At 49.9% G+C, this 27253-nt stretch overlaps 1 protein-coding gene across 4 annotated transcripts; it reads left to right on the top strand.

Annotated features, from left to right (window-relative positions):
* The first annotated feature begins 395 nt into the window (after positions 1-395).
* CAPN1 (calpain 1) lies at positions 396-27242 on the top strand. 4 transcript variants are annotated; one of them, XM_070457629.1, is made up of 22 exons: positions 396-418; positions 2158-2425; positions 2580-2649; positions 2908-3026; positions 4543-4676; positions 4764-4932; positions 5754-5837; positions 6175-6260; positions 6624-6698; positions 6823-6983; positions 18388-18569; positions 19421-19432; positions 22163-22374; positions 22474-22513; positions 23078-23143; positions 23224-23281; positions 24251-24315; positions 24711-24779; positions 25022-25100; positions 25682-25798; positions 26056-26114; positions 26508-27242. In XM_070457629.1, the coding sequence occupies exons 2-22, from the start codon at positions 2159-2161 to the stop codon at positions 26532-26534; spliced, it is 2151 nt and encodes a 716-aa protein (XP_070313730.1). In that variant the 5' UTR covers positions 396-418; position 2158; the 3' UTR covers positions 26535-27242. The 4 variants fall into 4 exon arrangements, with proteins under 4 accessions (XP_070313730.1, XP_020742405.1, XP_020742406.1 ...); XM_020886746.2 differs by lacking the exon at positions 396-418 and adding an exon at positions 745-872; XM_020886747.2 differs by lacking the exon at positions 396-418 and adding an exon at positions 1001-1247.
* Positions 27243-27253: the final 11 nt, after the last annotated feature.

Consider the following 27253-nt stretch of genomic DNA (forward strand, 5'->3'; position numbering starts at 1 on the left):
TGTGTACATCACATAAGGGGCTTCCCTGGTGGCTCAGTGGTAAAGAATCCACCTGCCAATGCCTGCCAACGCAGGAGACGCGGGGTTCAATTCCTGGGTCAGGAAGATCCCTTGGAGAAGGAAATGGCAACCCACTCCAGTACTCTTGTCTGGGAAATCCCATGGACAGAGGAGCCCGGCGGGCTACAGTCCACGGGGTCACAAGGAGTCGGACACGACTTAGGGCCTGAACAACAAGAAAACATCATGTCAGGGCCGCGACCTTCCTGGCTGGGGCCCCCAAGGCCAATCAAAAGCCCTGAACCGAGGATCCGCTGCGGCCTCCGTCCCTCCCACTTCTGCATCTCAGGTGGCAGGGTCTCTCCGGGTCCCGGGTGGGCCCGCTGTCCGCCTCGCAGACTCTGCCGCCCTCTCCCGGGTAAAGCGGTACACGGGCGTTCCCAGGTGGGTGGGCGAGGGAGGGCCAGGAGGAGAGGGCAAGGATGCCGGCCTCTCGCAATTTCCGGGTACAAGAAACCTCAGAGCGCAAGATGGGATCCCGCAGTTCCTCATTTCATCCCGTTCGCGGCGCGAATGGAGAAACTAAGGCCGAGAGGGGCAGGGACTCATCCAAGGACACGCAGCCGGCCCGGGTCCGGGACACCGATTCCCCGAGCCCCGCCTGGATACCGCGAGCCGCTAAAACGGGGTGGCGACTCTGCGAGCCTGCGCCCCGGGGCGCGGGGGCGGGGTGGGGGCGGGGAACCGGCCCAGCCCAGGAGCCGGGCTGCGGCGAGGACCCGGCGGGGTGGGGCTGCCGTTTGCAGAGCGTCCGGCAGGGGTCTGCCCGCCGCCGGCCCGGCCCCTCCTCCGAGCAGCTGCCGCAGCCCGAGGTAATCTCGGCCGCACACTAGGGGCGCGCGGGCCGGGGGCCATGTGGGGGGACAGCTGCGGCTCCGCGGAGGGGAGGGGGACGGACCCCGGGCTGCGGAAGGTGGCGCCTCAGGGCTGGACTCCCGGGAATGCCCTCCGGAGCCGCCGCTTGGGGTGGGGCCGCCCGGCCTTGCAACTCGAGCTGCTGCCCCTGGTTAAAAATACCCCCTGTCGCGTCCTCCCCCTCCGCTCCCCCGTGCTGCCCTGGCGGCCGGGCCCCAGCCCTCCCCAACCCGACAGGCGCTGGCCGCTCCCCGGGGACGACTCTGCCTTTGACTAATTTGTCCTCTCGCGGAGTTGGCCCGGCGTCTGCGGAGGAGGGCCAGGGAGATACCGTGAGTTAGAGAGATCGTCGGAGAAGGTGCCGGGAGAGAAGGGAGGGCGGAGAGGAAGCCGGGTGGAAGCCCGAGGAGGAGGAGGAGAAGGGAGGGGCGGAGGAGGGCGGGGAGGAGCGCTCTTCCTGGTTGGGCCCTGTCCTCAGCTGCCACCCGGGAAGCCAGCGCAGGTACCGCAGCGACCCCCCAACACTCCTCCCCCAGGTAAGGAGGGTGAGGCCGGCCCGGTGTTCCCCCAGCTTGGCCTGGATCCTGGCTGCGGGGCTGCCTTCCCCCCTGGCTCTCTGAGTGCCTGCGACGGGGCGGGAGCTCGGGAACCGCAAGGCTCCGGAGCCCGCCCCAGGCTGCGTTCCTCACTGTCTCCAGAGGCTGGACTGGGGGCGGGCGGGAGGGGAAAGGACTGAGGCCGAGCAGCCCTGATCCTTCAACCCGTCTCAGCAGCCTGGGGAGGGGGACCCTGGACTGCCTGGACTTCTCAGCCCCCAAGCCTGGGAAAGGGGCCAGTGCCTAGGCGATTGGCTAGTCTGGGCATTCAAAGAGGACTTGCCTCGGGGTCTCCCACCGTCCTCGTTCCTTGTGCTATTATCTCGGGCCCCGCCCTTCCCCACCTGACTGGCTGACCGCAGGTCTGCAGACCCGGGACAATGGGAGTCTGGGAACCGAGAGGTGGTAGCATTGGGTGGGGGTAGGGAGATGGTGGCCAGCGCACCTGGGGGATGGGAAGCCCCCTCTCGCGGATTCTGGGAGCAGAGAGGTATGGTTGCCAGCCCTAATTTAGTGAGGAGGCGGGGAAACCACAGGCTTGGGGAGAAAGGATGGCAGCGGGCCAGAGAGCAGTGTTAGCAGATAGGAGCCCCAGCTCTAGTCCTGGGAAGGCCTGGGTTCTGAGCCGGGCCCCTCTGTCCCACAGGATGGCCGAGGAGTTCATCACTCCGGTATACTGCACCGGGGTGTCTGCACAAGTGCAGAAGCAGCGGGCCAAGGGGCTGGGCCTGGGCCGCCATGAAAATGCCATCAAGTACCTGGGCCAGGATTACGAGCAGCTGCGGGTTCACTGCCTGCAAAGCGGGGCCCTCTTCCGTGACGAGGCTTTCCCCCCGGTGCCCCAGAGCCTGGGCTTCAAGGAGCTGGGCCCCAACTCCTCCAAAACCTATGGCATCAAGTGGAAGCGTCCCACGGTGAGAGGGGCCACCCTGGGTGGGATTCATTTTACCCCCTTCCTGGGCGAGGAGCGGGAATAGGACGCCAGGTCCCTAGAGTGGGGTCTGGGCTGGCTGGGTTCCAGTTTCTAGGAGGGGCTGGCCCAGAGACAGGACTCTGGGTCTCTTGCAGGAGCTCTTCTCAAACCCCCAGTTCATCGTGGATGGAGCCACCCGCACGGACATCTGCCAGGGCGCGCTGGGTAGGCCTTGGGGGATTCCGAGTGTTTTTTCCGTGGCAGTTCCCTGTGCCCGTTCCTTCCTGCTCTGCCTCAGCCTCTCCCTCCTGCAAGCCCGAGCAGGCTCTGGCTCTCGGTGCTGGGGCTGGTTTGCCCAGATTCTTGGGTCTTTTCTGTAAGTTGAGGGGCACCCTGCCCGGGGAGTCCCAGGTTCTCCCCAGGCTGGCACTCACTGGGTGAAGACGGGTAGAGTAGACCTGACGTGGATCCTTCCCATCCCAGGGGACTGTTGGCTCCTGGCTGCCATCGCCTCCCTTACTCTCAATGACACCCTCCTGCACCGAGTAGTCCCACATGGCCAAAGCTTCCAGGATGGCTACGCTGGCATCTTCCATTTCCAGGTGAGAGCCCCACATGCACCTTGGACAAGGGGGGGGGGGGCGTGGTGAGGGAGAGAGGGGTAGCAGGCACTGGAGATGGGCGGGGGGAACCCTGAAGTTAGGGTGGCTCAGGGCCGCTCCTCGCGGGACCAGCCCCCACCCCCACCCCAAAAGTATTTGACCTCTTGATGGATCTCAGGTCTGTCATGTGTGAGAGAGAATCTGTCATGTGTGAAACGGTTGGGCAGGTATTTTGGCTGGCAGTTTTCCTGGCTGGTTGTGCACACTGGAGGAAAAAAAAAAGTGCTTAGAAGAGGAGAAAATTCTCTGGGTTATGTCCTGTGGGACAAACCCTTTTCCTGCTCAGGGTCTCAGTTTCCCTGTCTGAGAAATAGTGTTCCGCTGGGGAAAATCGGCCATCACCTGTGGCCATCTACACCCTTGGCCTCAGTCTCCCCCAGACCCCCTCACCTCCAACTCCTCCTGCACGCTGGCAGTCTCCAGCCCTGCGGAAAAGAAAGACTCGGGATAAAGTTTATTTAAACCAGCCTTTCCTGATGCTCTTGGCGCACAGGGCCCACTTTTCAAATCACACTGATGAATTCTCAGTAGGCTCATTCTGGGGAAGAGACACGCCCAGCAACCCTGGATGAGACCCCCTGGTACTGGTGCCCTTTCCTTCCGTCTAGTCAGGGAGCACCTTGCCCTAATCCTCACCCGCCTTGGCGCCTATGGCTTGACTTGCGCGGGTCCGCAGGGGCGTGGCCTCGCTGCCCTTTCCCCACCCCCTCCTCTCACTCCGCCAATCCGTTCCTCCGCGGCCTCTGATCGGCCGTTCACTTCCTCCACACCCAGCACTGTGGGTGCACCTCCTCCCTTTTGCCCCATTGTTTTGCACACTCACGGCCCCCAGTGCTGTAGCACAGTCACTTCTGGCCTGGGATGGGGGAACTCCTTCCCCCACTGGGAAACTTGCCTTTCAAGGCATCTTTGAAGTAAGCCCGCGATTGTGGGAATCCAGTCCACCTTGTGGTTGAAGGATCTGGATCCCGCATTTTCATTCCACACCTAATTTACCTAGGTATCCCCACCCCCCTACACACACAGACACACACACACACCCGCATTTTCATTCCGCATCTAATTTGCCTAGGTATCCCCACTCGCTACACACACACACACACACACACACACACACACACCCTGACCTAGAATGGTGGGGAAGGGGAAAGTCTGGGGTCATGGTAGGTCCCAGCAGAGGCAAGGTCCAAGGGTTTTGCAACGTCTCTGTACCTGAAGAGGCAAAAATATCAACAATGCTGCCTTACAAGCATTACCTGCCTAATCTTGTTTAGTTTTCCCATCAGGAAGGCATTGTGGAGAGGGAAACAGGCTGGGGGAGGATGACTTGTTCAGATCCTGTGTCTAGGATGGATGGCCTAGAATCAGATATCTAATGAGTGGCAGAGCTGCTGAGGCCTGACCTCAGGCCTGAGGGATCTCAAAGCAGGGATTCACTATGCCCCTTCTCCCCCAGCTGTGGCAGTTTGGTGAGTGGGTGGACGTGGTGGTGGATGACCTGCTGCCCACCAAGGATGGGAAGCTGGTGTTTGTGCACTCTGCCCAAGGCAACGAGTTCTGGAGTGCCCTGCTGGAGAAGGCCTATGCCAAGTGAGTGGGAGCCGAGGGACAGCTCCGGGCCACCCCCAGGGTGGGGGGTCCTGCTCCGTGCAGAGTGCTGACCTGTGCCACCCCCAGGGTGAATGGCAGCTACGAGGCCCTCTCAGGAGGCAGCACCTCTGAGGGCTTTGAGGACTTCACCGGCGGAGTCACCGAGTGGTATGAGCTGCGGAAGGCACCCAGCGACCTCTACAACATCATCCTCAAGGCCCTGGAGCGTGGCTCCCTGCTGGGCTGCTCCATCGATGTGAGTGCCTCCCCCATCCTGAGTCTCCTAGTGGTTCCTTCTCTCTACTCAGCCCAGCCTCAGACTTTCTGTGGGCTTGGCTCCAGACCCTGTTCTTCACCTCACACCATCCCCAGATCCTCACCCAGCCTCGCTTATCAACTCAGTCCTGTCCTCCACCTCCATGCCTGGCTTCCTCCTGGTCCCCAAAACCTCAGACCTCAGCATGTTTTTCGACTTCCTCTTTCTTGTCATCTGAGGCCATGCCCATTCACTGTCCAGTTCATAGCCTGACCTTAGCTCTTCCTGAGTCCCAGCTCCTGTGGACCCCATGCTCCCCATTCGTTCCTTCAGTTGCTCTTATGTTCCCCGACTCATCTTCAGACCCCCCTCATCCTTGATCTCAGCCTCCACCCCCCACCATCACTGCATTCTCCACTCTAACCCTGCCGCCGTGCTCTTCCCCAGTCCTACCTGACTCCAGTCTCTGCTCACCCCTCTTCTCTGCCTCCCTGTGTCCCTCCACATGAGGTCCTCTGAGGACCTCGTGGCTCCTGGGTGAGGGGAGAGGCTTTGCATGGCTGTATGTTTGTGTTCACACATGTTTGTCCAGGGTCTGGCCAGTTCTGGCCAAAAGCAGTGTCAGTGGGGTGCACAGGCCCCCTCACCAGCAGTAACATTGGTGGAGTAGCCAGCAGCCCCCCTTCCAGGGACTGAGATGGGGTCAGGGGTCCTGCCTATCGCTCCCAGTAACTGTGGGTGTATGCAAGGGAAAGCCAAGACTCGGGGCTCATCTCCTGAATGGGGGTGGACAGTGGCTGTAGCTGTGTGTCTTTCTGCAGATCTCCAGCATTCTGGACATGGAGGCCGTCACCTTCAAGAAGCTGGTGAAGGGCCACGCCTACTCTGTGACTGGGGCCAAGCAGGTACCGCCCCTGATGGAGGTCTTCCCCGGAGGGTGGTTCCAGCCTCCTTGCCTCTCTGGCCTGTGGCCAAGGCTGTGGGAGAGGCCGACTCTCCCCGTGACCCTTCCGTATCTCCCGGGGACTCTCACCCAGAGATGGTTATCTTGTCCCACCCTGATTTACTGTACTTGGTGTGTAGATCTGCCTCCCTCAGCAGTTTATGCCCAGACAGGCTTCTCAGCTGCACTTCTGACGGTGGCTGCTGGGTGCTGAGCTGGGCTCTGTGAGGATGAGGTGGTGGGAAGGGGTGTTAAAGTATGTGCCAGAAGCAGGCGCTGACGGGAGCTCTGGGGAACAGGTGAACTACCAGGGCCAGATGGTGAACCTGATCCGGATGCGGAACCCCTGGGGCGAGGTGGAGTGGACGGGAGCCTGGAGTGACGGGTGAGGGGCTACGGACGCTGGCCGGGGAGGCCTGGGAAGACTGTTCAGTGACACTGGCATTTCTGCTGGGGTCTCTGCCAGCCCACGGTGGACTCAGGTTTGAACAGAGGGGCCCATCTGCGTGTGACTGGGTCTGGGGACTGCCCTGGCAAAGCTTAGGCTGTGCATGCTGGCGGCTGTGCCCGCCTACGAGCATCCTCGGGGCATCTGACCTGGCCCTCATAAGATAACCTCTGGGACTGGGGTCTCTGGACTTGACCTTGTGGAGGCCTCCTGACCCGGGCCAGGAAAGGACAGGCCCCCAGGGACAGAGTCTGGGCAGGTCAGTGGCCGCCAGCCCCTGGCAATGCCCTTTTCCCTCAGCTCCTCGGAATGGAATGGTGTGGACCCTTATGTGCGGGAGCAGCTCCGGATCAAGATGGAGGATGGGGAGTTCTGGTGAGCAGCCCCTTCCTCAGTCTGAGTGGGCACCCCAGCTCCCAACCCCCCCGAAACCCAGCTGTGCCATGTCTCTTGATGCTCCGACTGGACACCCTGGCTCACTCTCACCTTGACCCCCCAGGATGTCATTCCGAGACTTCATGCGTGAATTCACCCGCCTGGAGATCTGCAACCTGACGCCCGATGCGCTCAAGAGCCAGAAGTTCCGCAACTGGAACACCACCCTGTACGAGGGCACCTGGCGGCGGGGGAGCACCGCGGGGGGCTGCCGCAACTACCCAGGTGACCTGGGGGGCAGGGTCCTGGGCCCTGCTGCCCTGGACAAGACATGTCTTCTCTCTGAGCCTCAGTTTCCTCACCTGTAAGATAGGGGTAGTTGTGCTGGTTTTGCAGATTTGCTTTGAGGATGAAAATGTGTAAATTCCCAAGAGCCACCTTTGCTTTGCTGGAGCCTGAGCTCGGGGTGCTGACAGAGGAGACTTCCTTGCTGTCCTGCCACCTCCTGTCACACCTCATTCTGGACCTTCCTCCTGGCCCACTGTCTCCCTCCTTTGTCCTTCTGGCACCTTTCCCTGGGGTCCATGGGTATCCTTCCTCTGCCACCCTGCCTTCTCTTCTTAACACATTAGCATCCTCATCCTTGCCAGGTTGGAGTCAGCATTTTAATGCTGTCCGTGCAAACGAGTTTCTTGGCTCCTGTCTCCCTCTGGTCCTCTTACCTGGCACAACCATAATCCTAATTGAACCCTCTCCACCAGCTCCAGAACCGCTGACCGGGCCTAGAGAGAAATCACACACTTAGGGCAGCACTTTCCCTGTAAATTCATAGCCGCAGACCTCAGATATGCACTTTGTATGAGCCCAGCAATTCCACTGTTGGCTAGTATGTTCCCAGTCTCTCCTCAGACCTGCCTCCTCACTGTCACTGTTGTCTGATTTCACAGGACACCCCCTCATAGTCCCACCTCCAAGTCCCCAGCCTGTCCAGACCTGTGCCCGTCTTTGCTGCCTTCCTGCCTGCAACAGTGGCAGAACTGTGCCCGATCCAGGGCACCCCCGCCCCTGACCTGTTCTCTAGACCCTGTTCTCCCTCAGGCTCCTTCATCCGTCGCCTCACGCTCTGGGTCACGAGGGAAAATTGCCTGCCTCCAAACAGTCTGGAACCCACTTCCCCGCTCATTTCTCTGCTCCCCTTCAAAGTGAAGTTTCTCAAGATGGCCTCCCTCCCCATCTCCTTCCTCATTCCAGTTCAGTGCTTAACCCACTCCAGTCCACCTTGCATCTCCACCACCGCTGCTTTGTTCTCACGTCCTGCCTCCTCCAGCAGCTCTCAGCCTGGCTCCCAGCCCTCTGTGTTCAAGCACTCTTCTCCCTCGCAGGAATCTAATTTCAGTTCTTCCCCACACAGATGACCACTGTTCCCTGTACCGTTTACTGGGAAGTCTGTCCCTTCCCTGCAGGTCCAGCCCTGCCGTACAGTTCCCACATAGGTGGGTCTGTTTCTGAGTTGCCTTTCTGTCCCTCGGCCTACCCCTTTGCTCCTTGTGCATTGGTTTAGCAGCTATAGATTTATAAGTCCTGGGGACTTTGCTGTGGTCCAGTGGTTAAGACTGTGCTTCCAGGGTAGGGGGTGCATGTTTGAGTCCTGGCTGTGGAACTAAGCTTTATAAATCCTGCATTTGGACAGGATGAATTCCTTCTTCAAGAGTCTCTTAGCTCCTCTTGTTCTTTCTTTCTGGTTTTCTTTTTTTGATTTTGTTTCATCTGTGTGAATTTTAGGATCAGTTTACCAAGTCCTACAAAAAGCCCTTTTGAGATTTTAATTTGGAATTGCATAGACTATATAGACCAATTTGGGGAGAATTGACATCTTTCCAATTTTGATTCTTCTTATCCAAGAATGTGCTATGTCTCTTTATTTTGATCTTTAGTGTCTTTCAATAAAATTTTATAATTTCCATTGTAAAGGGCTTATACATCTGCTGAGATTTGTTCCTAGGTACTCTATCATCTTGTTGTTGTAAATGGTATCTCTTTTTAAATGGCATCTGCCAGGTCATTGCTGATACTGTAGCATGCAGCTGACCTTCTAAGTTTATTCTGCATCTGGCAAGCTTGTTAAACTGTAATGAATTTTACTCATTTTTCTGTGTTTGTTTTGGTTTTCTAACTGACAGTATAGCATCTGCCAATAATGATAAATTTGTTTCTTTTCAATGCTTGTAACTTTTGTTACATATTCACTCTTGTTTAATCTGCTGGCCAGGCTAGCTGCATGCCCACTAGCGCTCACTATGTTCTGGTCTTACCCTTCTTTCAAAGGAAAAGTTTTTACTATTAAATGTTGACTATAGATTTCATCACTAAAAACTTTTCTACTCTAGGTTTTTCTTTTGTGTGTGTGTATGCACCTTTTATGAGAGTAATGAAACAATGTTATGAAATAACTTTATTATTAGAATTAGCTGTTTTAAACTACCCGTTAAAACAATAAGTTACATTCATCACTTTTCTCATATTAAATTAACCTTACATTCCTGAGATAAAACAACAGAGTAATAATATAAATTTTTTATACAATAATTTTACATCCACATTCATGAGTGAAGTTTGCCAATAGTTTCCTTTTCTCATACTTAATCTAGTTTTGATATGGGTGCTATATTTGGCTGGCAAAGTGAACTGCGAAATGTTCTCTTTTCCTGTTTTTCTGGAAGAGTTTGCATAAGGTGAGGATGATTTCTTGCTTGAATGTTTGGTGGAACTGGTCTAGAAAACTACCAGGCCAGCTCTTTCATTTATGTGAAGATTAACTTTTGATATTGAATATCTTTTATGGTCATTGAACTTTTCAGATCCTCTGCTTTCTCTTGAAACTATTTTGAGGAGTTTTATTTTCTAGATCCTTTGCATCTTGTTTTCTCAATTATTAACATGAAGTTATCCTTAATATACTTTACCTCATCTGTAATGATAACATCTCTTTTATTCATTGTCTCTTTTGTCTTTATTAATCCTGTGAGGGGTTTGTTAATATAAGTATTTAAAATAAAATGATTTTTTACTTTATTGTTTCTAGTATTTTTTTTCCATATTATGAATCTTTCTTGCTTGTTATTTCATTCATCTGCTTTCTTTGGGTTTATTTTTAGAATTTATTTTATGACATTTTTTCCTTCCAGTTTTACTGTGATATATTGACATTCAGCATTGTATAAGATGTACAGCATAATGATTTGATTTAATACATCATAAAATGATGGCCACAATAAGTTTAGTGAATATCCATCATATCATATAGATACAATATTAAAGAAATAGAAAAAAATATATTTTTTCCTTTTGATGAGAACTCTTAGGCTCTTAGAATGTACTTTCTTAGCAACTTTCATATCTAACATACAGCAGTGCTATATTTATCATGTTATACATTGTATCCCTAGTATTTATTCATTTTATAACTGGAAATGTGTATCTTTTGACCACCTTCATCCAATTCTCTCTGCCTCTACCCCTCGCCACTGATTACCATAAATGTGATCTCCTATGAGTTTCTTTCTCCCGTTCAGTAGGCAGTCTTTTCATTTTGTTGGTGGTCTCCTTTGCTGTGCAGAAAGTTTCAGTTTGATGTAGTCCCATTTGTTTATTTTTGCTTTTGTTTCCCTTGCCTGAGGAGACAGATCCAAAATAATATTACTAAGACTGATGTCAAAGAGTGTATTGCCTATGGCTTCTTCTACAAGTTTTATAGTTTCAGGTCTTACATTTAAATCTTTATTCCATTTTGAGTTTATTTTTGTATATGGTGTGAGAAAATAGTTGAGTTTTGTTTTTTTTTTGCATGTAGTTCTTCAGATTTCCTAACATCACTGATTTAAGAGGCTGTCTTTTCCTCATTGTGTATTCTTGACTTCGTTGTCATAGATTAATTGCCCATATAAGTGTGGGTTCATTTCTGGGCTTTCTGTTCTACTCTATTATCTGTGTGTCTGTTTTTATACCAGTACCATATTGTTGTTGTTGTTGTTTTTTAAAGAACCCAAATAGATCCTTTATTCTTATTAGCAGTTTTCTATATTTTTTTTAGTTGACAATACATGGTGTCCAAAGTGGGACACAAAGCAACCTGTGCATACTATTTTGATTACCGTAGCTTTGTAGTATAGCTTGAAGTAAAAGAGTGTGCTACCTCAGTTTTGTTCTTCTTTCTTAATATTGTTTTGGCTATTCAAGATCTTTGTGTTTCCATACAAATCTTGGAATTATTTGTCCTAGTCTGGTGAAAAATACCATTAGTATTGTAATAGGGGTTACATTGAATCTGTAGATTGTCTTGGTAGTATGGCCATTTTAATACAGTATTAGTTCTTCCAGTCCATGAGCATGGTATAGCTTTCCATTTGTCTGTGTCCTCTCCAATTTCTTTCATCAGTGTCTTGCAGTTTTCCAAGAACAGGTCTTTTACCTTCTTAGTCAGATTTATTCCTAGGTATTTTATTCTTTTTGATGCAATTGTAATTTTATGACTTCTTAAATTAGATGCTTACTTCATTATTTTTTTTCTGTGTGTACCTTTGAGTTATACAGTTTTGATATGTAATATTTTTAAGAATTGTAATATAATTTGCATTCCATAAAATTTACACTTTTAATGGGTATAATTCAGTGGTTTTTAATATATTCACAATGCTGTATAATCATCACCATTACCTAACTCCAGAACATTTTCACTATCTGCAAAAGAAATCTTATATCCATTAGTAGTAACTCCCTAACCCTCTCATTCACCAATCCCTGGTAACCACTAATTTAATTTTGTCTTTGCAGATTTGCTGTTCTGGACATTTCATAAAAATGGAATCATGCAATATGTGGCTTTTTGTGCCTAGCTTTTTCCCCTTAGCATTGTGTTTTCAAATATCATCCATGTTGCAGCATGATCAATACTTCATTTCATTTGTAAGGTTGAATAATATTCCATGACATGGATATACCACATTTTGCTTATTCATTCCTCAATTGATGAATTATTTTAAGTTCGGGGCTGTTGTGAGTAAGCTGCTCTGAATACTTATGTACATGTGTTTGTATATGCATATGTTCTCTTAGGTCTACAAGTAGGAGTGAAATTTTTAGGTTGTATGGTGACTCCATGTTTACCTTTTTGAGAAACTGTGATCTGTTTTTCAAATTGGCAGCACTGTTTTACATTCCTTCTATCAGTGCATGCGGGTTCCAATTTCTCCACATCCTTTTTTTTTTCCCCACATCCTGTTAACACTTATTGTCCACCTTTTTTATGATAGCCATCCTGGCTGGTTTAAAGTAGTATCACATTGCGTTTTAATTTGCATTTCCATAGTCACTAATAATGTTTAGTATATGTTCATGTATTTATTGGCCATTTGTGTATCTTTTCTGGGATGTCTATTCAAATAATTTGCCCATATTTAGATTGGGTGTTTGTCTTCTCATGTATTCTTCATATATATATTTATATATTCTGGATGTGAGCCTGATGAGGTAGATGGTTTGTATGTATTTTCTCCCATTCTGTTGGATGTCTTTTCATTTTCTTCATAGTGTTTTTTAAGCACCAAAGTTTTTAATTTTGATGATGTCCAATCTATTTTTTCTTTTATTGCTCATGCTTTTGGTGTCATAGCTAAGAATCCATTGCCAAATCCAAGGTCATTTATCTTTGCATTTTCTTCTAAGAGCATTATGATTTTAGCTCTTATATTTAGGTTGTTGATCTATTTTGAGTTAGTTTTTGTTTATGGTGTGGGATAGGTGCCCAGTTTAGTTCTTCTGACTGTGGAAATCCAGCTGTCCTAGGATCTGTTGAAAAGACTATTCTTTATGCATGGAATGATCTTGGCACCCAGTGGTCAAAAATCATTTGGCCATTTATGTATGGATTTACTTTTGGTCTCTCAGTTCTATCCTTTTAGTCTATGTGTCTGTTTATTCTTATTCCAGTATCACACTGTTTTGATTATTTTAGCTTTGTAGTGAGTTTTGAAATCAAGGGGTATGAGTCTTCCAACTTTGCTCTTTTTCAAGATTATTTTAGCTTTGGGACCCTTAAAATTCCATATAAATTTGAGGATCTGCTTTTCACTTCTCTGGGAATTTTGATAAGGATTGCATTGAATCTGCAGATTACTTTGAGTATTATTGACATCTTAATAATATTAGGTCTTCCAATCCATGAACATATCTTTTGACTTTTCTATGTCTTTTTTAATTTGTTTCAGCGAAGTTTTGTAATTTTAAGTGTATAAGTCTTTCAACTCCTTGGTGAAATTTATTCCTAGGTATTTTACAATTTTGGATGCTGTTATAAAGATATTGTTTTCTTAATTTCCTCTTTGGATTTCTTTTCATTGTTGGTGTATAGAAACACAACTGTTTTTTGTGTCCTGATGTAATCTGCAGCTTCACTGAATTTGTTATTCATTCTAATATTCTAATTTTTCAGGTTTTTCCATACAAGATCATGTCGTTTGCAAGTAGAGATAGTTTTTTTCTTCGTTTTTAATTGGGTTCCTTTTTCTTTTTCTTGACTAATTGATTTAGCTAGGACTTGCAGTACAATGTTGAATAATAGTTGTGTAAGAGGCATCTTGTTCCTGATCTTGGAGAGGAAGCTTTCATTTTTTTTCACCACTGAATATATTACTTAGATGTTCTTAAATGCCCTTTTTCTTATTGAGGAATTTCTCTTTTACTCCTAAATTTATGTATGTTTTTGTCATGGATTTGTGTTGGATTTTCTAAAGTGCCTTTTCTGTGTCAATTGAGATGGTCATGTATTTTTTTTCCCCTTTGTCCTATTAATGTAATGTATTACACTGGTTGATTTTCTTATATTGAACTGTTCTTGCATTCTTGGGATAAATCTTATTTCATAGCATGTAATCTTTTTAATAAACTGTTGGATTTGGTTTGCTAGTATTTGTTGAGGATTTTTATATTGTTATTCATGAGTGATATTGGTCTGTCATTTTCTTTTCTTATGATGTTTTCATCTGGCTTTAGTGTCAAGGTAATGCTGTCCCATAGAATGAGTTTATCTCAAAGAAATAGTAATGTAAATGAGAAATCACATAAGATAGGAGTTAAAACACTGTGTACCTATATTAAAAAAGAACTCAAAACAATAACCTAATTTTCTACCTTAAGGAACTAGCAAATGGGCAAACTAAACCCAAAGCAAGCAGAAGAGCCAAATAAATGAAATAGAGAAATAATAGAGAAAAATCAATGAAGCCAACAGTTGGCCGGCCCTGTGCAGTGGAAATGTGGCATCCTAGCCACTGGATTGCCAGGGAGTTCCCTATTTTATTGTTGATTTTTAATTTAATTTCCTTTAATCCCTTATATATGATGTATATAAGATCATAACTTTGAAATAAACAGAAGCTGGTACAGTGACCCAGCATGAATATTCACATGTTCTTAAAAAGACTGGCTAACACTTCATGTAGTATACTGTATGCTGAGCATGTCTGTAAATATCTAAAATATAAAATACTTAACTTTCACACTGACCCTGTGAGGGATGTACTATATTATCACTGTTTTACAGATGAAGAAAGTGAGGCACAGAGAAATTAAATAGTTTACCAAAGTCACTAATAAGTGGCTGAGATGGGATTTAACCTGATCTGGAGTCTATTCTCGTGACAGGTCTATTCTCTTGACTATTCTCTGAATGTCAGAGGGAATCTTCTACAATTGTTCACTGTATCAAACTTACTGATTATTTTGTCTGCTTAATCTATCAATTACTGGAAGAGGGATAATAAAAATCTCACACCATCCTGTTGGCTTTGCCAATTTCTCCCTTTATTTCTGTCAATTATTTTTCTTTACATATATTGAGCTATGATTTTAGGTGTATCAAGTTTAAAATTGTTTTAAGTTCCTGGTGAATTAAACTTTTTTTTATTTTCTAGTGCCTACCTTCATCTTAATTCTTTTTACCATGAAGTCTGTTTCAGTCTGTGTGACTATGCTATTCCAGTTTTCTGTTGATTACTGTTTTTGTGGTATGTCTTGTTACACTCTTTGATATCTGATCTTTCTATAGCTCAGTGTTTTAGTTATCTCTTATAAATAGCATATGACTATTTTTTAATAGATTTGGAAAACATTGTCCTTTGATTGGAAAATTTAACCCATTTACATTCATAGTGTTACTGATATATTTGTATGTATTTCAGCAGACTTACTATGCATTTTCTGTTTATCCCTCCTGCTGTGCCTTCTTTTAGAGTGAGTTCTTTTCTTTTCTGTCTGATAGTTTTTCCCTCTATGAGTTTGGAAGATATAAGAGCTTGCTTAATAAGTTCCAAAGTTAGTTGATCAGTATCTTTACCCTCTACCTGAACAGTATAAAGTATAAAGACCTGAAAATGTTTGAGCTGGATCACATCCTCTCTTTGTTCAATATGCTATCTTTAGCTAGTATTTATTTTATTTATTTATTTTTTTAGCTAGTATTTTAATCCTTAACCATTTCCTGCCTGTCCTAAAGTAAGCACCATCATCATCCCCATTATTTGGTATAATCCATGTTTGTTTGAGTACCCACATAATATTAGTATTTTTGCTCACCATATCAGACCTTTTACCTGAGATCTTTTTCTGTCTGTCTGTAATATATCCTTCTGAATTTCTTTTAGTGAGAGTCTTTGGTAATAAATTTTCTCAGAACTTGTGTAAAATGCCTTTATGATGTGCTTATTCTTGATGATTCTCTGGATGTTGAATCTTGAATCGACATGATTTTCACCTCCCTGGAGATGCTATTACTCTTGACTGTGCTGCCACTGTTGCTATATGAGTCTGGAATCTGCCCATCTACCATGTCTTCTGAAATGTTTGTCTTTCCTCTTTTAAGATTATTTTTCTTTTATATTCTACAGTTAGACAATGATGTGTTGAGTTGGGGATTCTGTTTTGGATTTGTTGAGCTCCCTGTATATGAAGATTGATGTCTTTCAGCAATTCTAGAAAATGCTTACCTGTGCTCTTTTATTTATTTATTTATTTATTTATTTATTTATTTATTTATTTCATGCTCTTTTAGAATACCATTTTCCTAGTCTTTTTATTTTCTGCTTTGAGAATGCCAATCAAATGTAAGCAAGACCTCCTCAGTCAATCCTCTAGATCTCTTAACATCTCTTAAATGGTCCTTTTAATTCTCCCTAGATTGCATTCTGCGTAGTTTCTTTAGATCCATTCTCAATTCACTTGAATTTTCTTTTTTGCAGTTGGTTAATCTTTCCACCAAATACTTAATTTCATTTGAAAAATTTATTTCTGGAAGTGTTAATGGCTTTTTTCTAATCTGTTCATTTTTGCTCGTATATTCCAGCTTCTCATTCATTTCTTCAAACATAGTAAGCTTAGTCTCCCATAGTCCATGTCCGATAATTTCAGTATCTGAAGTCTTGGCAAGTTGTTTTTCATCCATCATGGCTGGTCAGTCTCAGCCATCGTGAGGTTTGTCCACTGTGGCTGCTTGTTCTCAGTCATGTGAGGTTCTTGGCTTATTTGACCTAGAAGTATATCTGTGGGAGTTCTTTGAGTTCTTGGATGAAGTTAAGTTCCTCGAGTGTTTCTGCCAGTCACCTGGGATACTCCAAAGCCATGACTCTTAAAGATAAATTCTCTCCTTAAGTTTTTTTTTTATCTCACAAGCAGGATGAATTAAAACTGCAAGCTCATGAGAAGGCTGCTTATGGTTGTAAATTCTCAGAGAATGCTTTCCTTCCTCCCAGTGGTTTTATTTTCTTTCACACTTCCACTGCTGGCATTCCTCACAGAGCTTCCAGTTTTATTGCTGGGATCTCTTGTTGGACTTTTCTCTTGCCCTTGTGCCCAGGCAGGACTCCAGGTCTCTATGAGTCCGTAGAAGTCCTTTGGCATTATTTACCTTTCATGGCTCCCAGTTTCCATTTTTAAAAAACAGCTTTATTGAGATAAAATTCACATACCATATATTTCACCCATTTTACAGTGTAAAATCCAGTGTGGCCTTCACTGTATTCATAGAGCTGTGTACCCATTATCACATCAATTGTAGAACATTTTCATTACCCCCCCCAAAGAAACCCTACACACCCCTGGCTGTTATTCCCAGGTCACTTCTCCCCCTTATTTCTATCCTACCACTAATCTACTTTCTGTCTCATATGGATTTGTTCCAGAAAATAATTTCATATAAATGGAATCATACAACATGTGATCCTTTGTGATTGGCTTCTTTCACTTAGCATAATGTCTTCAGTGTTCATCCTTGTTATATAGTATGTGTCAGTACTCCATTCCTTTTTTGAATAATATTCTATTATTGCATTATATCACATTTTGTTCAAATTGGATTGTTTCTATCATTTGTCAGTTAAAAATAATGCTACTTTGAACAGTCACATACAAGTTTTTTGTGTGGACATATGTTGTCATTTGGAGAAGGAAATGGCAACCCACTCCAGTATTCCTGCCTGGAGAACCCCAAGGACAGAGGAACCTGGTGGGCTACAGTTCATGGGGTGGCAAAGAGTTGGAGGTGACTGAAGAGACTTCGCACACACACATGCTAAGAAACTGGAGGTTGCTAGGATGACAGTGGAAACTACTTTAGAAAAGAGTCCATGGAGAATCCCATGGACAGGGGAGCTTGGCGGGCTACAGTCCATGGGGTTGCAAGAGTCAGACATGACTTAGCGACTAAACTACCACCACCACATGTTGTCATTAGTCTTAGAGACATACACATACATGCATGTATGTATACATACACATACATGCATATACCTAGGAGTGGGATCACAGGGTCATGTGGTAATTCCATGTTTAACCATTTGAGTAACTGCCAGATTATTACGCAAAGTATTGTACCATTTTATGTTCCTACCAGCTGTATATGAGGTTCTGATTTCTCTACACCCTCGCTTATTATCTATCTTTTTGAATAATGTTCATTTGGTATGTGGGGGGAGGGAATGCTGGACTTACCGGTACCTTTAAAAGGAGGTTTTGTATTTTCTGTCCCGCACTTTGTTGTTCTAGTCTGGGGGCTTGTTCAGGCGGCTGAATTACTGAACAGCCAGAAATGCAAGTCTCCCTCAGCCCTGTGGCCTCCCCTCAGACCCTCTTTCTCTGCCCCTGTTCCAAGTCACTGTCCACACAGCAGCCACCTTCTAAAACCCTAATCCAATCACGCCCCTTGCAGTACAGACCTGTCAGGGGGTCTTTTTGCTCTTTGATTCAATCCACACTTCTTGCCACTGACCTGTCACGTCCCAGATCCCCTTTGCACTGGAGCTCCCGCTGTGGGTCTTTTTTCTCTCTCTGCCTTGTCCTGCTTCCCAGGCCTTCCCCTTCAAGTCTCAGCTCACAGGTCACCTGGAAGATTCCTTGCCTGCCCAACTCCAGCTTGCTTACTTTGTAACTGTCCCATTGACTAACCCGACTTGCTCGCGCGTTGCCTCTCCTGGAATGTGAGCTCCTGAGGGCAGGGACTTCGTGTGTCCCCACCGCACACATGTCACCTGGCACATGGAGGACACAGCGATATTTGCTGAATGAACACATGGAGGAGGGAAGGCTTGATGGGGGGCTGCTCTCCTCGCCTCTCCTCTGATCCCCGCCTCTCTACCTCCTGCAGCCACTTTCTGGGTGAATCCCCAGTTCAAGATCCGGCTGGAGGAGACGGATGACCCGGACCACGACGACTACGGGGGTCGCGAGTCAGGCTGCAGCTTCCTGCTCGCCCTCATGCAGAAGCACCGCCGTCGGGAGCGCCGGTTCGGCCGCGACATGGAGACCATAGGCTTCGCTGTCTACGAGGTGAGTGGGCGGAGGGTCGCGCGGAGCGCGGCAGAGAAAGCGGCCTCCCTGCGAGCTCTGCCAGGGGGCTCCGGAGGACTTGGTGACCCCTGCCAATCCTGGGACAAACTGGGGCCAGTCACACCCCTGAGCTGCACAGTCCTGGACCTGACCTTGGGGAGGCACCTGCTGAGGCCCTCCGCCAGGACTAGGGCAGCCAGGGCCTAAAATTCTTCCCGGGAGGCGGATAGTGGGTGAGGAAAATGTTTAGCCAGGAGAAGGGGAGATCCTGAGATTCTTCTCCGTGTCCTTGGAGGCCAGCAGGCTGCTCTTGGGCAGAGCTCTGGCTTAAATAATGCCTGGGAGACAGACCGCCTGGCTCAGTTTCAGAAAGGAGTGGGCAAGTGGTCTGCCCAGGAGGAGCAGTGAGCTGCCCATCTGAGAAGTATGTAAGCAGATGCTGGCCATGGAGGGCCCTGCTACATACTCTGTATTCGTGGCAGACAGACACTTCTGGATCTCCCTGGTGAGGGTAAAGGACAGTCACAGCCTCTGCCCGGGCCCACAGCCCCCAGCAGCAGATTGGTGTGGATGTCTGATGTCCCTGGGCTGGAGGACTTCTCAGTTGGCCCCCCAGGGGGCAATCTGGAGACTCCGGTTCAGAGCCGAGGTGCAGGGCATTCCAGGGACCAGGGCCCTCTGGCGTGAAAACAGATCTGAGGCAACAGTAGCCCCAGGCCCATCCCTAACCCTCCTGGTCTCCCCATCCTGTCCTTTTCATCCAAAGAACTCGGGGCCCCTGTGTGGCACACATCACACCCCCTGCCCCTGGGCCAAGCGTGTATCTCTAACTCCCCTCATTTCTCCGGCAGGTCCCTCCAGAGGTAGGTGTGGCACCTGACTCACCTGGATTTACACACCCTTGAACACACGTGGCCTGATGGTGCCCAGAGGGAGCAGGACAGCGGCACGCTCACACCTAGAGAGCTAAGACGTCGCCTCCTTTGGGGGCTCACACAGTGCCCCCAACCCCTTGCCCGCTATTCAGTGGGCAGAGCAAACAGTGTCCTGCGTGTCAGAGCAGGTAACAAGTAAGGAGGCTGGATTTGAACCTTGACCCTCAGAGCCCTGCCTGAACCACACGCATGAGGCTCTTCCTGTCTGACTCTTTACACTGAGGACATCTGGGACGCTGGTTGGGAACGGGCTAGTGGGTGGGCTGAGTGTTCTGTGCCCTTGAGCAAGTTGTTTAAGCTCTAAGCCTCATGGGCTCCCATGAGCATAAGTGAGGTGCCTTGTGTGGAGGGCCCTACCGTGTCTTATATGGGAAGCTCCTGGTAAGGATGATAAGAAAGTTATTTCATGGTGTCATCAGTCAGTTCAGTCGCTCAGTTGTGTCCAACTCTTTGTGACCCCATGGACTGTAGCATGCCAGGCCTCCCTGTCCATCACCTCCTCCTGGAGCTTACTCAGATTCATGTCCATCGAGTCAGTGATGCCATCCAACCATCTCATCCTCTGTCATCCCCTTCTCCTCCCACCTGCAGTCTTTTCTAATGAGTCAGTTCTTCCCATCAGGTGGCCAAAGTACTGGAGCTTCAGCTTCAGCATCAGTTCTTCCAATGAATATTCAGGACTGATTTCCTTTAGGCTGAACTGGTTGGATCTCTTTGCAGTCCAAGGGACTCTCAAGAGTCTTCTCCAACACCACAGTTCAAAAACATCAATTCTTCCGCACTCAGTTTTCTTTATGGTCCAATTACATCAATACATGACTACTGGAAAAACCATAGCTTTGACTAGATAGACCTTTGTTGGCAAAGTAATGTCTCTGCTTTTTTAATAAGCTGTCTAGGTTTGTCATAGCTTTTCTTCTAAGGAGCAAGTGTCTTTTAATTTCATGGCTGCAGGCCCCATCTGCAGTGATTTTGGAGCCCAAGAAAATAGTCTGTCACTGTTTCCACTATTCCCCCATCTACTTGCCATGAAGTGATAGGACCAGATGCCATGATCATAGTATTTTGAAAGTTGAGTTTTAAGGCAGCTTTGTCACTCTCATCCAGAGGCTCTTTAGTTCCTCTTTGCTTTCTGCCATTAGGGTGTTGTCATCTGCATATCTGAGGTTGTTGATATTTCTCCCTGCAGTCTTGATTTCAGCTTGTGCTTCATCCAGCCCAGCGTTTCTCATGATATACTCTGCATATAAGTTAATTAAACAGGGTGACAATATACAGCCTTGACGTACTCCTTTCCCAATTTTAAACCAGTCTGTTGTTCCAGGTCCGGTTCTAACTGTTGCTTCTTGACCTGCATACAGATTTCTCAGGAGGTTGGTAAGGTGGTCTGGTATTCCCATCTCTTGAAGAATTTTTCACAGTTTGTTGTGATCCACACAATCAAAGGCTTTGGCATAGTCAATAAAGCAGATGTTTTTCTGGAATTCTCTTGCTTTTTCTATGATCCAACGGATGTTGGCAATTTGGTCTCTGGTTCCTCTGCCTTTTCTAAATCCAACTTGAACATCTGGAAATTCACGGTTCACATACTGTTGAAGCCTGGCTTGGAGAATTTTAAGCATTACTTTGCTAGCATGTGAGATGAGTACAATTGTGCGGTAGTTTGAGCATTCTTTGGCATTGCCTTTCTTTGGGATTGGAATGAAAACTGACCTTTTCCATTCCTGTGGCCACTGCTGAATTTTCCAAATTTGCTGGCATATTGAGTGCAGCACTTCCACAGCATCATCTTTTAGGATCTGAAATAGCTCAGCTAGAATTCCTTCACCTCTACTAGCTTTGTTCATAGTAATGCTTCCTAAGGCCCACTTGACTTCGCACTCCAGGATGTCTGGCTCTAGGTGTGTGATCACACCATCATGGCTATCGGTCACTAAGATCTTTTTTGTACAGTTCTTCTGTGTATTCTTGCCACTTCTTCTTAATATCTTCTACTTCTGTTAGGTCCATCCATAAGAGATCTCTAGTCTTTTCCATTCTGTTGTTTTCCTCTATTTCTTTGCACTGATCACTGAGGAAGGCTTTCTTATCTTTTCTTGCTATTCTTTGGAACTCTGCATTCAGATAGGTTTATCTTTCCCTTTTTCCCCTTGCCTTTCATTTCTCTTCTTTTCTTAGCTATCTGTAAGGCCTCCGCAGACAACCACTTTGCCTTTTTGCATTTCTTTTTCTTGGGGATGGTTTTGATCAGTGCCTCCTGAACAATGTCACGAACCTCTGTCCATAGTTCTTCAGACAGTGTGTCCATCAGATCTAATCCCCTGAATCTATTTGTCACTTGCACTGTATAATCGTAAGGGGTTTGGTTTAGGTCACACCTGAATGGGCTGGTGGTTTCCCTCACTGTCTACACTCACCTCCATGGTGTCTCCTCCCCTCACCCCTGTGCAGTAGGCAGGGTTCTCACACCCATTTTACAGATGAGGAAACAGACAGTGTGACTCGCCAGGGTTGGGCCGAATGTGGGTGACTGAGCCGTGACCCTGCTCTCCGGCCCCTTGGCCAGAACCTGGAGCTTGAGGTCTGGGTCTGGGTTTGGGGGCAACTCCTAAGGGTGGGCTCAGCTGCAGCCCCCACTTCTTCCTTCCCCGCCACCAGCTGGTGGGCCAGCCGGCCGTGCACCTGAAGCGAGACTTCTTCCTGGCCAATGCATCCCGGGCCCGGTCCGAGCAGTTCATCAACCTGCGGGAGGTCAGCACCCGCTTCCGCCTGCCGCCCGGGGAGTACGTGGTAGTGCCCTCCACCTTCGAGCCCAACAAGGAGGGCGACTTTGTGCTGCGTTTCTTCTCAGAGAAGTGCGCAGGGACCCAGTGAGTAGAAAGCCCCTCCCCCGCCTCCCCTTTTCCTCCCGCCGCGCCCTCGCTACCCCAACTCCCGCTGACGGGCCCCTCTCTCCCCACCCTCTGCAGAGAGCTGGACGAGCAGGTCCAGGCCAATCTCCCCGACGAGGTATGTGCCCTGCCCCCTCCCTGGGTGCACGATGGGGACCCGGGTGGCCTGTGTCTTGGTCTCCAGCCGGCAGGGCAGAGCCCCTCCTGGTAGGAGCCACACACATCCCTCACTTGCCAAGCACTTTACAGTTTGCAAAGGACTTGGTGATAGTAATGGTGCAGGGCCCTTGGGTTCTTGCTGTCTACAGGGTCTGTGCTGAGCTGTTTACCTGGGTCACCCGGTTTCCTCCATAACAACTTTGTCAGGGTGCTGTCACCATCTCTCCTCTCAGAGGGAAACTCAGGTTCAGAGAGGTTAGGGAACTTGGTCATGCAACATGCAACAGGGATCCAGCCTCACCCCTCATCATTGGACTGAACTTCCGCCTCCACATTTAGACCACAGGAGTCCTGGGCAGGGATAGAGTAGGGGCTGGGTTCCCATTTTACAGATGAGGAGAGAGAGGCTCTGAATGAAGTGACACCTAGCTGACGAGTGCTCCCAGCCCCACCTGCAGCTGCTGGCCATGCAGAGGCCAGGCTGGGGCGCCCCTGACCGGCTCTCCCCGCCTTCTCCCTCCAGCAAGTGCTCTCAGAAGAGGAGATTGATGAGAACTTCAAGTCCCTCTTCAGACAACTGGCAGGGGAGGTAGGCTGGGCCTGGTGAAGGGTGTTCTGGGGCACCGAGGGGCTTCCCCAGCGCAGGTGCCATCCTCCTTCTTCCCCCAGGACCTGGAGATCAGCGTCAAGGAGCTGCGGACCATCCTCAACAGGATCATCAGCAAACGTGAGTGTCCCCGGGCGATTGCTCTCCACCCCGCGTCCTGCCTCCACCCCCTCATCCCCCATTCCTCCAGACTCCAGTATCTAGCCTTCTCCTCCCACCCTGGGCTGAACCCAACCCCTCGATCTTTGAGGGCTGGCACCCTCCACTGCTTTTCAGAACCCTGCTCACCCCCCTTTTTCCTCCTAAGCTCCTCTTGCGGGATCCCATTCTCTCTGCCTGAGCTCCAGGCCCTGGTGTGATGAGCAGCTTAGCTGGGGAGTGGGCCAGTGGTTAAGAATCCACCTTTGATCCCTGGCCCAGGGGCAGCAAAGCCCTTGTGCCACAACTGGGGAGTCCATGTGCCACAAGGAAGATCCTGCATGCCGCAACTAAGACCCAACGCAGCCAGATAAATAAATGGATGGATATTTCAAAAAAGCAGCAGCTTAGCTGGCTGATGGCACCTTAGGGCCAGTGTGCCAGCCCCCTTCCTCCCAGAAGGCAGGTGACAGGTGACTGGCTTCACTCCCCAAGGTGTACAACTAAAGACAGCTGCCTTTCAGCCTTCCCTTTGCCCCTGCCTCTGACCTCTGACCTCCAACCTCTGTCCATGCTTGTCCTTCAGCCCAGAGCCCCTCTCTCCTGCTCTCCTCACCCTTCGGGACCTGCAGCAACCCCTAGCCCTGCCGGGACCACCTTTGCTTCATGTTTCTACCTCATTTCCTTCACTTCTGTCTAGCACTGTTCCTTCTTACTCACATCTGATCCTGGTGCAGATGTGGCTGTTGGGTCAGCGGCTTGACTCCTAGAATACTTTAAACTCCTTTTTCTGATGATAAAAACAATCCTACACACCTCCTCAGCTAGAGTTTAGATTCCAGGGGACAGGAATGGTGCCTCCCCGCCCCTTTGTCCCACCCAGTCCTCCCAGCACGGGGCAGGCTGGGGCCATGGGCCGGGTTGAGGTGCTGAGACTGGTCTTTCTTGCAGACAAAGACCTGCGGACCACAGGCTTCAGCCTGGAGTCCTGCCGCAGTATGGTCAACCTCATGGATGTATCCTGCTGAGCAGGGCCCGGGGTTGGGACGTCGGCCTGGGAAGGGCTGTGGGTGACCCGTTCCAGGAGCAGCGTAGGGAAAAGGGCAGGTGTGGACGGGCCAGTTCCTTCTTCCTGGTGTCCTCCCCTTGAATGGGGGGAAAACTGAGGCGCAGGGTTGTGTCAAGTGACGGGGGAGGGCCTCGTCCACAGGTGACCCCAAGGCTGGCACTCAGTGAACGCCCCTCCCAGCCTACCCCGATTCAGGCCTGGCCTTGGGCGGCTCCTGCAGCTTCTCCGCTCCCCTTCTTCGGGTTTCTCTCCATGGCCAGTCTCCCCTCCCCTCGGTGCTCAGCACCCGTTCACCCGGTGTCTGGTTTAAGCTGTGGAGTTTTCTTCTTAACGGCCGCCCAGCGGGACGGCAATGGCAAATTGGGCCTGGTGGAGTTCAACATCCTGTGGAACCGGATCCGGAATTACCTGGTGGGTAGTTCCTGCCGGCAGCACCCTCCCCTCTTCTGCGGCCTCAATCACAGTGGGCGGCGGGCCTCCGGTTCCTGGACAGGCTGTGTGGTTCCCAAGCCCTCACCCTGGCTTCTGCCTTTCTGAGCCCACATGTCCCAGCGGCTCACCCCCTCTCCCCCCACCCTCAGTAACCCTCCACACTGGCTGGATGGGAAGGGCTGGATGCTTACCGAGCCCTCACCCTCTGCCCCCCACCCCAGTCCATCTTCCGGAAGTTTGACCTGGACAAGTCTGGCAGTATGAGTGCCTACGAGATGCGGATGGCCATTGAGTTTGCAGGTGAGGCCTGAGGGCGGGCAGGACCTGTGGAGGCCCCAGGGACATGGCCCCGGGTCACTTCCCTGATAGCTCCAAGGGCAGTGGCCCACCCATGGGGGCAGGGGAGAGGGGGCAGGGCAGGGGTGTTGATGGCAATGGTGGTGAAGTGATAACAGCCATCTAACTGCCTTTTTCTTCTGGTGACTATCATCAGCATTTCTTTTTGTCCTCACTGCAGCCTGCTGAGGATAGGGTCTTTTATTATCTCATTGAGCACAGAGAAAAGTGCCTGCTCAGAGAGGGGAAGTGACTGGCCTGGAGCCACACAGCCTGGGAGAAGTAGAGCTGGCCTCCAGGGGCTCCAATGGGAGCCGTGCAGGGCTCACCCTCACAGTCCCACTTCAGGATGAGGCCAGGGTTTTCCGAGCAGATGAAACTGGACCTGTAGGCCCTGATAGCCAGCTCCTGGGTGGGACATACTGGGTCCTCAACCTTTCTCTGGGCCAGCACTTGCCCAGGACCCCCCACCCAGGGTTCACCCCGCCCAGCCTTCCGTCCCCCTTCCTGCACCTCCTGGTGCTTCACCTGCTCTCCTGGGCCAGGCTTCAAGCTCAACAAGAAGCTGTACGAACTCATTATCACCCGCTACTCGGAGCCCGACCTGGCCGTGGACTTCGACAACTTCGTGTGCTGCCTGGTGCGGCTGGAGACCATGTTCCGTGAGTGTCCCCGTGGGCGCCCCCTTCCCATGGGGGTCTCGGGGAGTGGAGCTGGGGGTCCACACAGGCTGATTGCCAGGAGATGAGGCGTAGGGAGGGAACTCTGGAGGGGGCTCTCGGGCAGCAGGGGGAGATGCTCCCCGGCTGTGAGGGTACGAGAGTTTGGGGTGCCGTGGGGAGGTGGAGGGTGAGGCGGGAGGTGGGGCCAGCCCTCGAACTGAGTCCTCCTCCCACCTCATCGTTTCTTGAACACACAGGGTTTTTCAAAACTCTGGACACCGATCTGGATGGAATGGTGACCTTTGACTTGTTTAAGGTGGGGCTCTCCTCTGGTCGGATTCGGGAAGGGCTCAGGGGCAGTGGGTTTTTCTCACCCACCCCTCACCCCATGGCGGTGGGGGAGGGCTGGAGCCTGCAGCCTCAGAGTCAGCCCTGAGGCTGGCCACCTGCCTTCTGCAAGGACACAGCAAGGATCTCTGGTTTCTGAGGGTGGGGGCAGGGAGGCCCAGGCCCCTGGAGGCCTGCACTGGAGCCAGCAGCCTGGGCCCCCAGGGGTGGAGGAGGTAAGAGTGGCCTCCTCCCCAGGAGGCTCCCTCCCCCTCCTGCCCTGACGGGGGGAGGAGACGGCAGCCCCTGAGCCATGGAGCTGGGAGGCTGGACCTGGGGCTTCTGCCCTGGCCGACCTCTCTCTATGCCCTCTGCCTGGCAGTGGTTACAGCTGACCATGTTTGCATGAGGCGGGGGCTCAGGCCCCCTTGCTGCGCTCCTGTCCTCCTCGTCCGCCAAGCCATGCCTTCCTGCGACGCCACACCAGCTGCAAGTGCCTTCCTTGGAGCAGGAGGCGGCCTCAACCTCCTGTCCCCCCACCTCTCAGCCGCCGCAGCTCATTTGCTCTGGGCAGAGCCATGGGGCCCTCCCTGCCTCCACCAGGCGCACACGGACTCCCCCAGCTCCTCTGGCCGCCAGACCAGGGAGGCAGCTTTTGCTAGTTCCTGCCTCAGGGTGGGGTTCCCCCGGGGAGCCGGGGGCCCCAGGCCTCCCGCATCCTGACGTGTCCTCTCTCCCCCCCCACAGGCCCCCATCCGCCCCCTCCCCCACCTGCACACTTTATAACCACTCGCTCTGCAACAGTCTGCAGTCTAGACCTGTGGAGCCCCCTCCCAGCTGGGGCCCCCTCCCCAGGACTGGGAACACGTGTTCGTGCCTGTGCGGAAGCCAACGCTCCCCTCTGCCCCTGTCCCTGCCAGCTGGCAAGAAGCCGCCTAGCCTGGGGGTGGTCAGACCTTCCCTCCCTCCCTCCCGCTCTCCTTTTTTATATTGGTGATTTTAAAGGGGACTCTGTGGGGACTGAGTGAGGGGGGTACCAGAGGCACCTGGGGATGGGGTGGGAGGCGTCTCATGTTTACATACGGAGAAACCCCGAACAATAAAGGCAAAGACCCCACTTTTGTCTCT

Source organism: Odocoileus virginianus, chromosome 28, assembly GCF_023699985.2.
Source record: "Odocoileus virginianus isolate 20LAN1187 ecotype Illinois chromosome 28, Ovbor_1.2, whole genome shotgun sequence".
Taxonomy (NCBI): domain Eukaryota; kingdom Metazoa; phylum Chordata; class Mammalia; order Artiodactyla; family Cervidae; genus Odocoileus; species Odocoileus virginianus.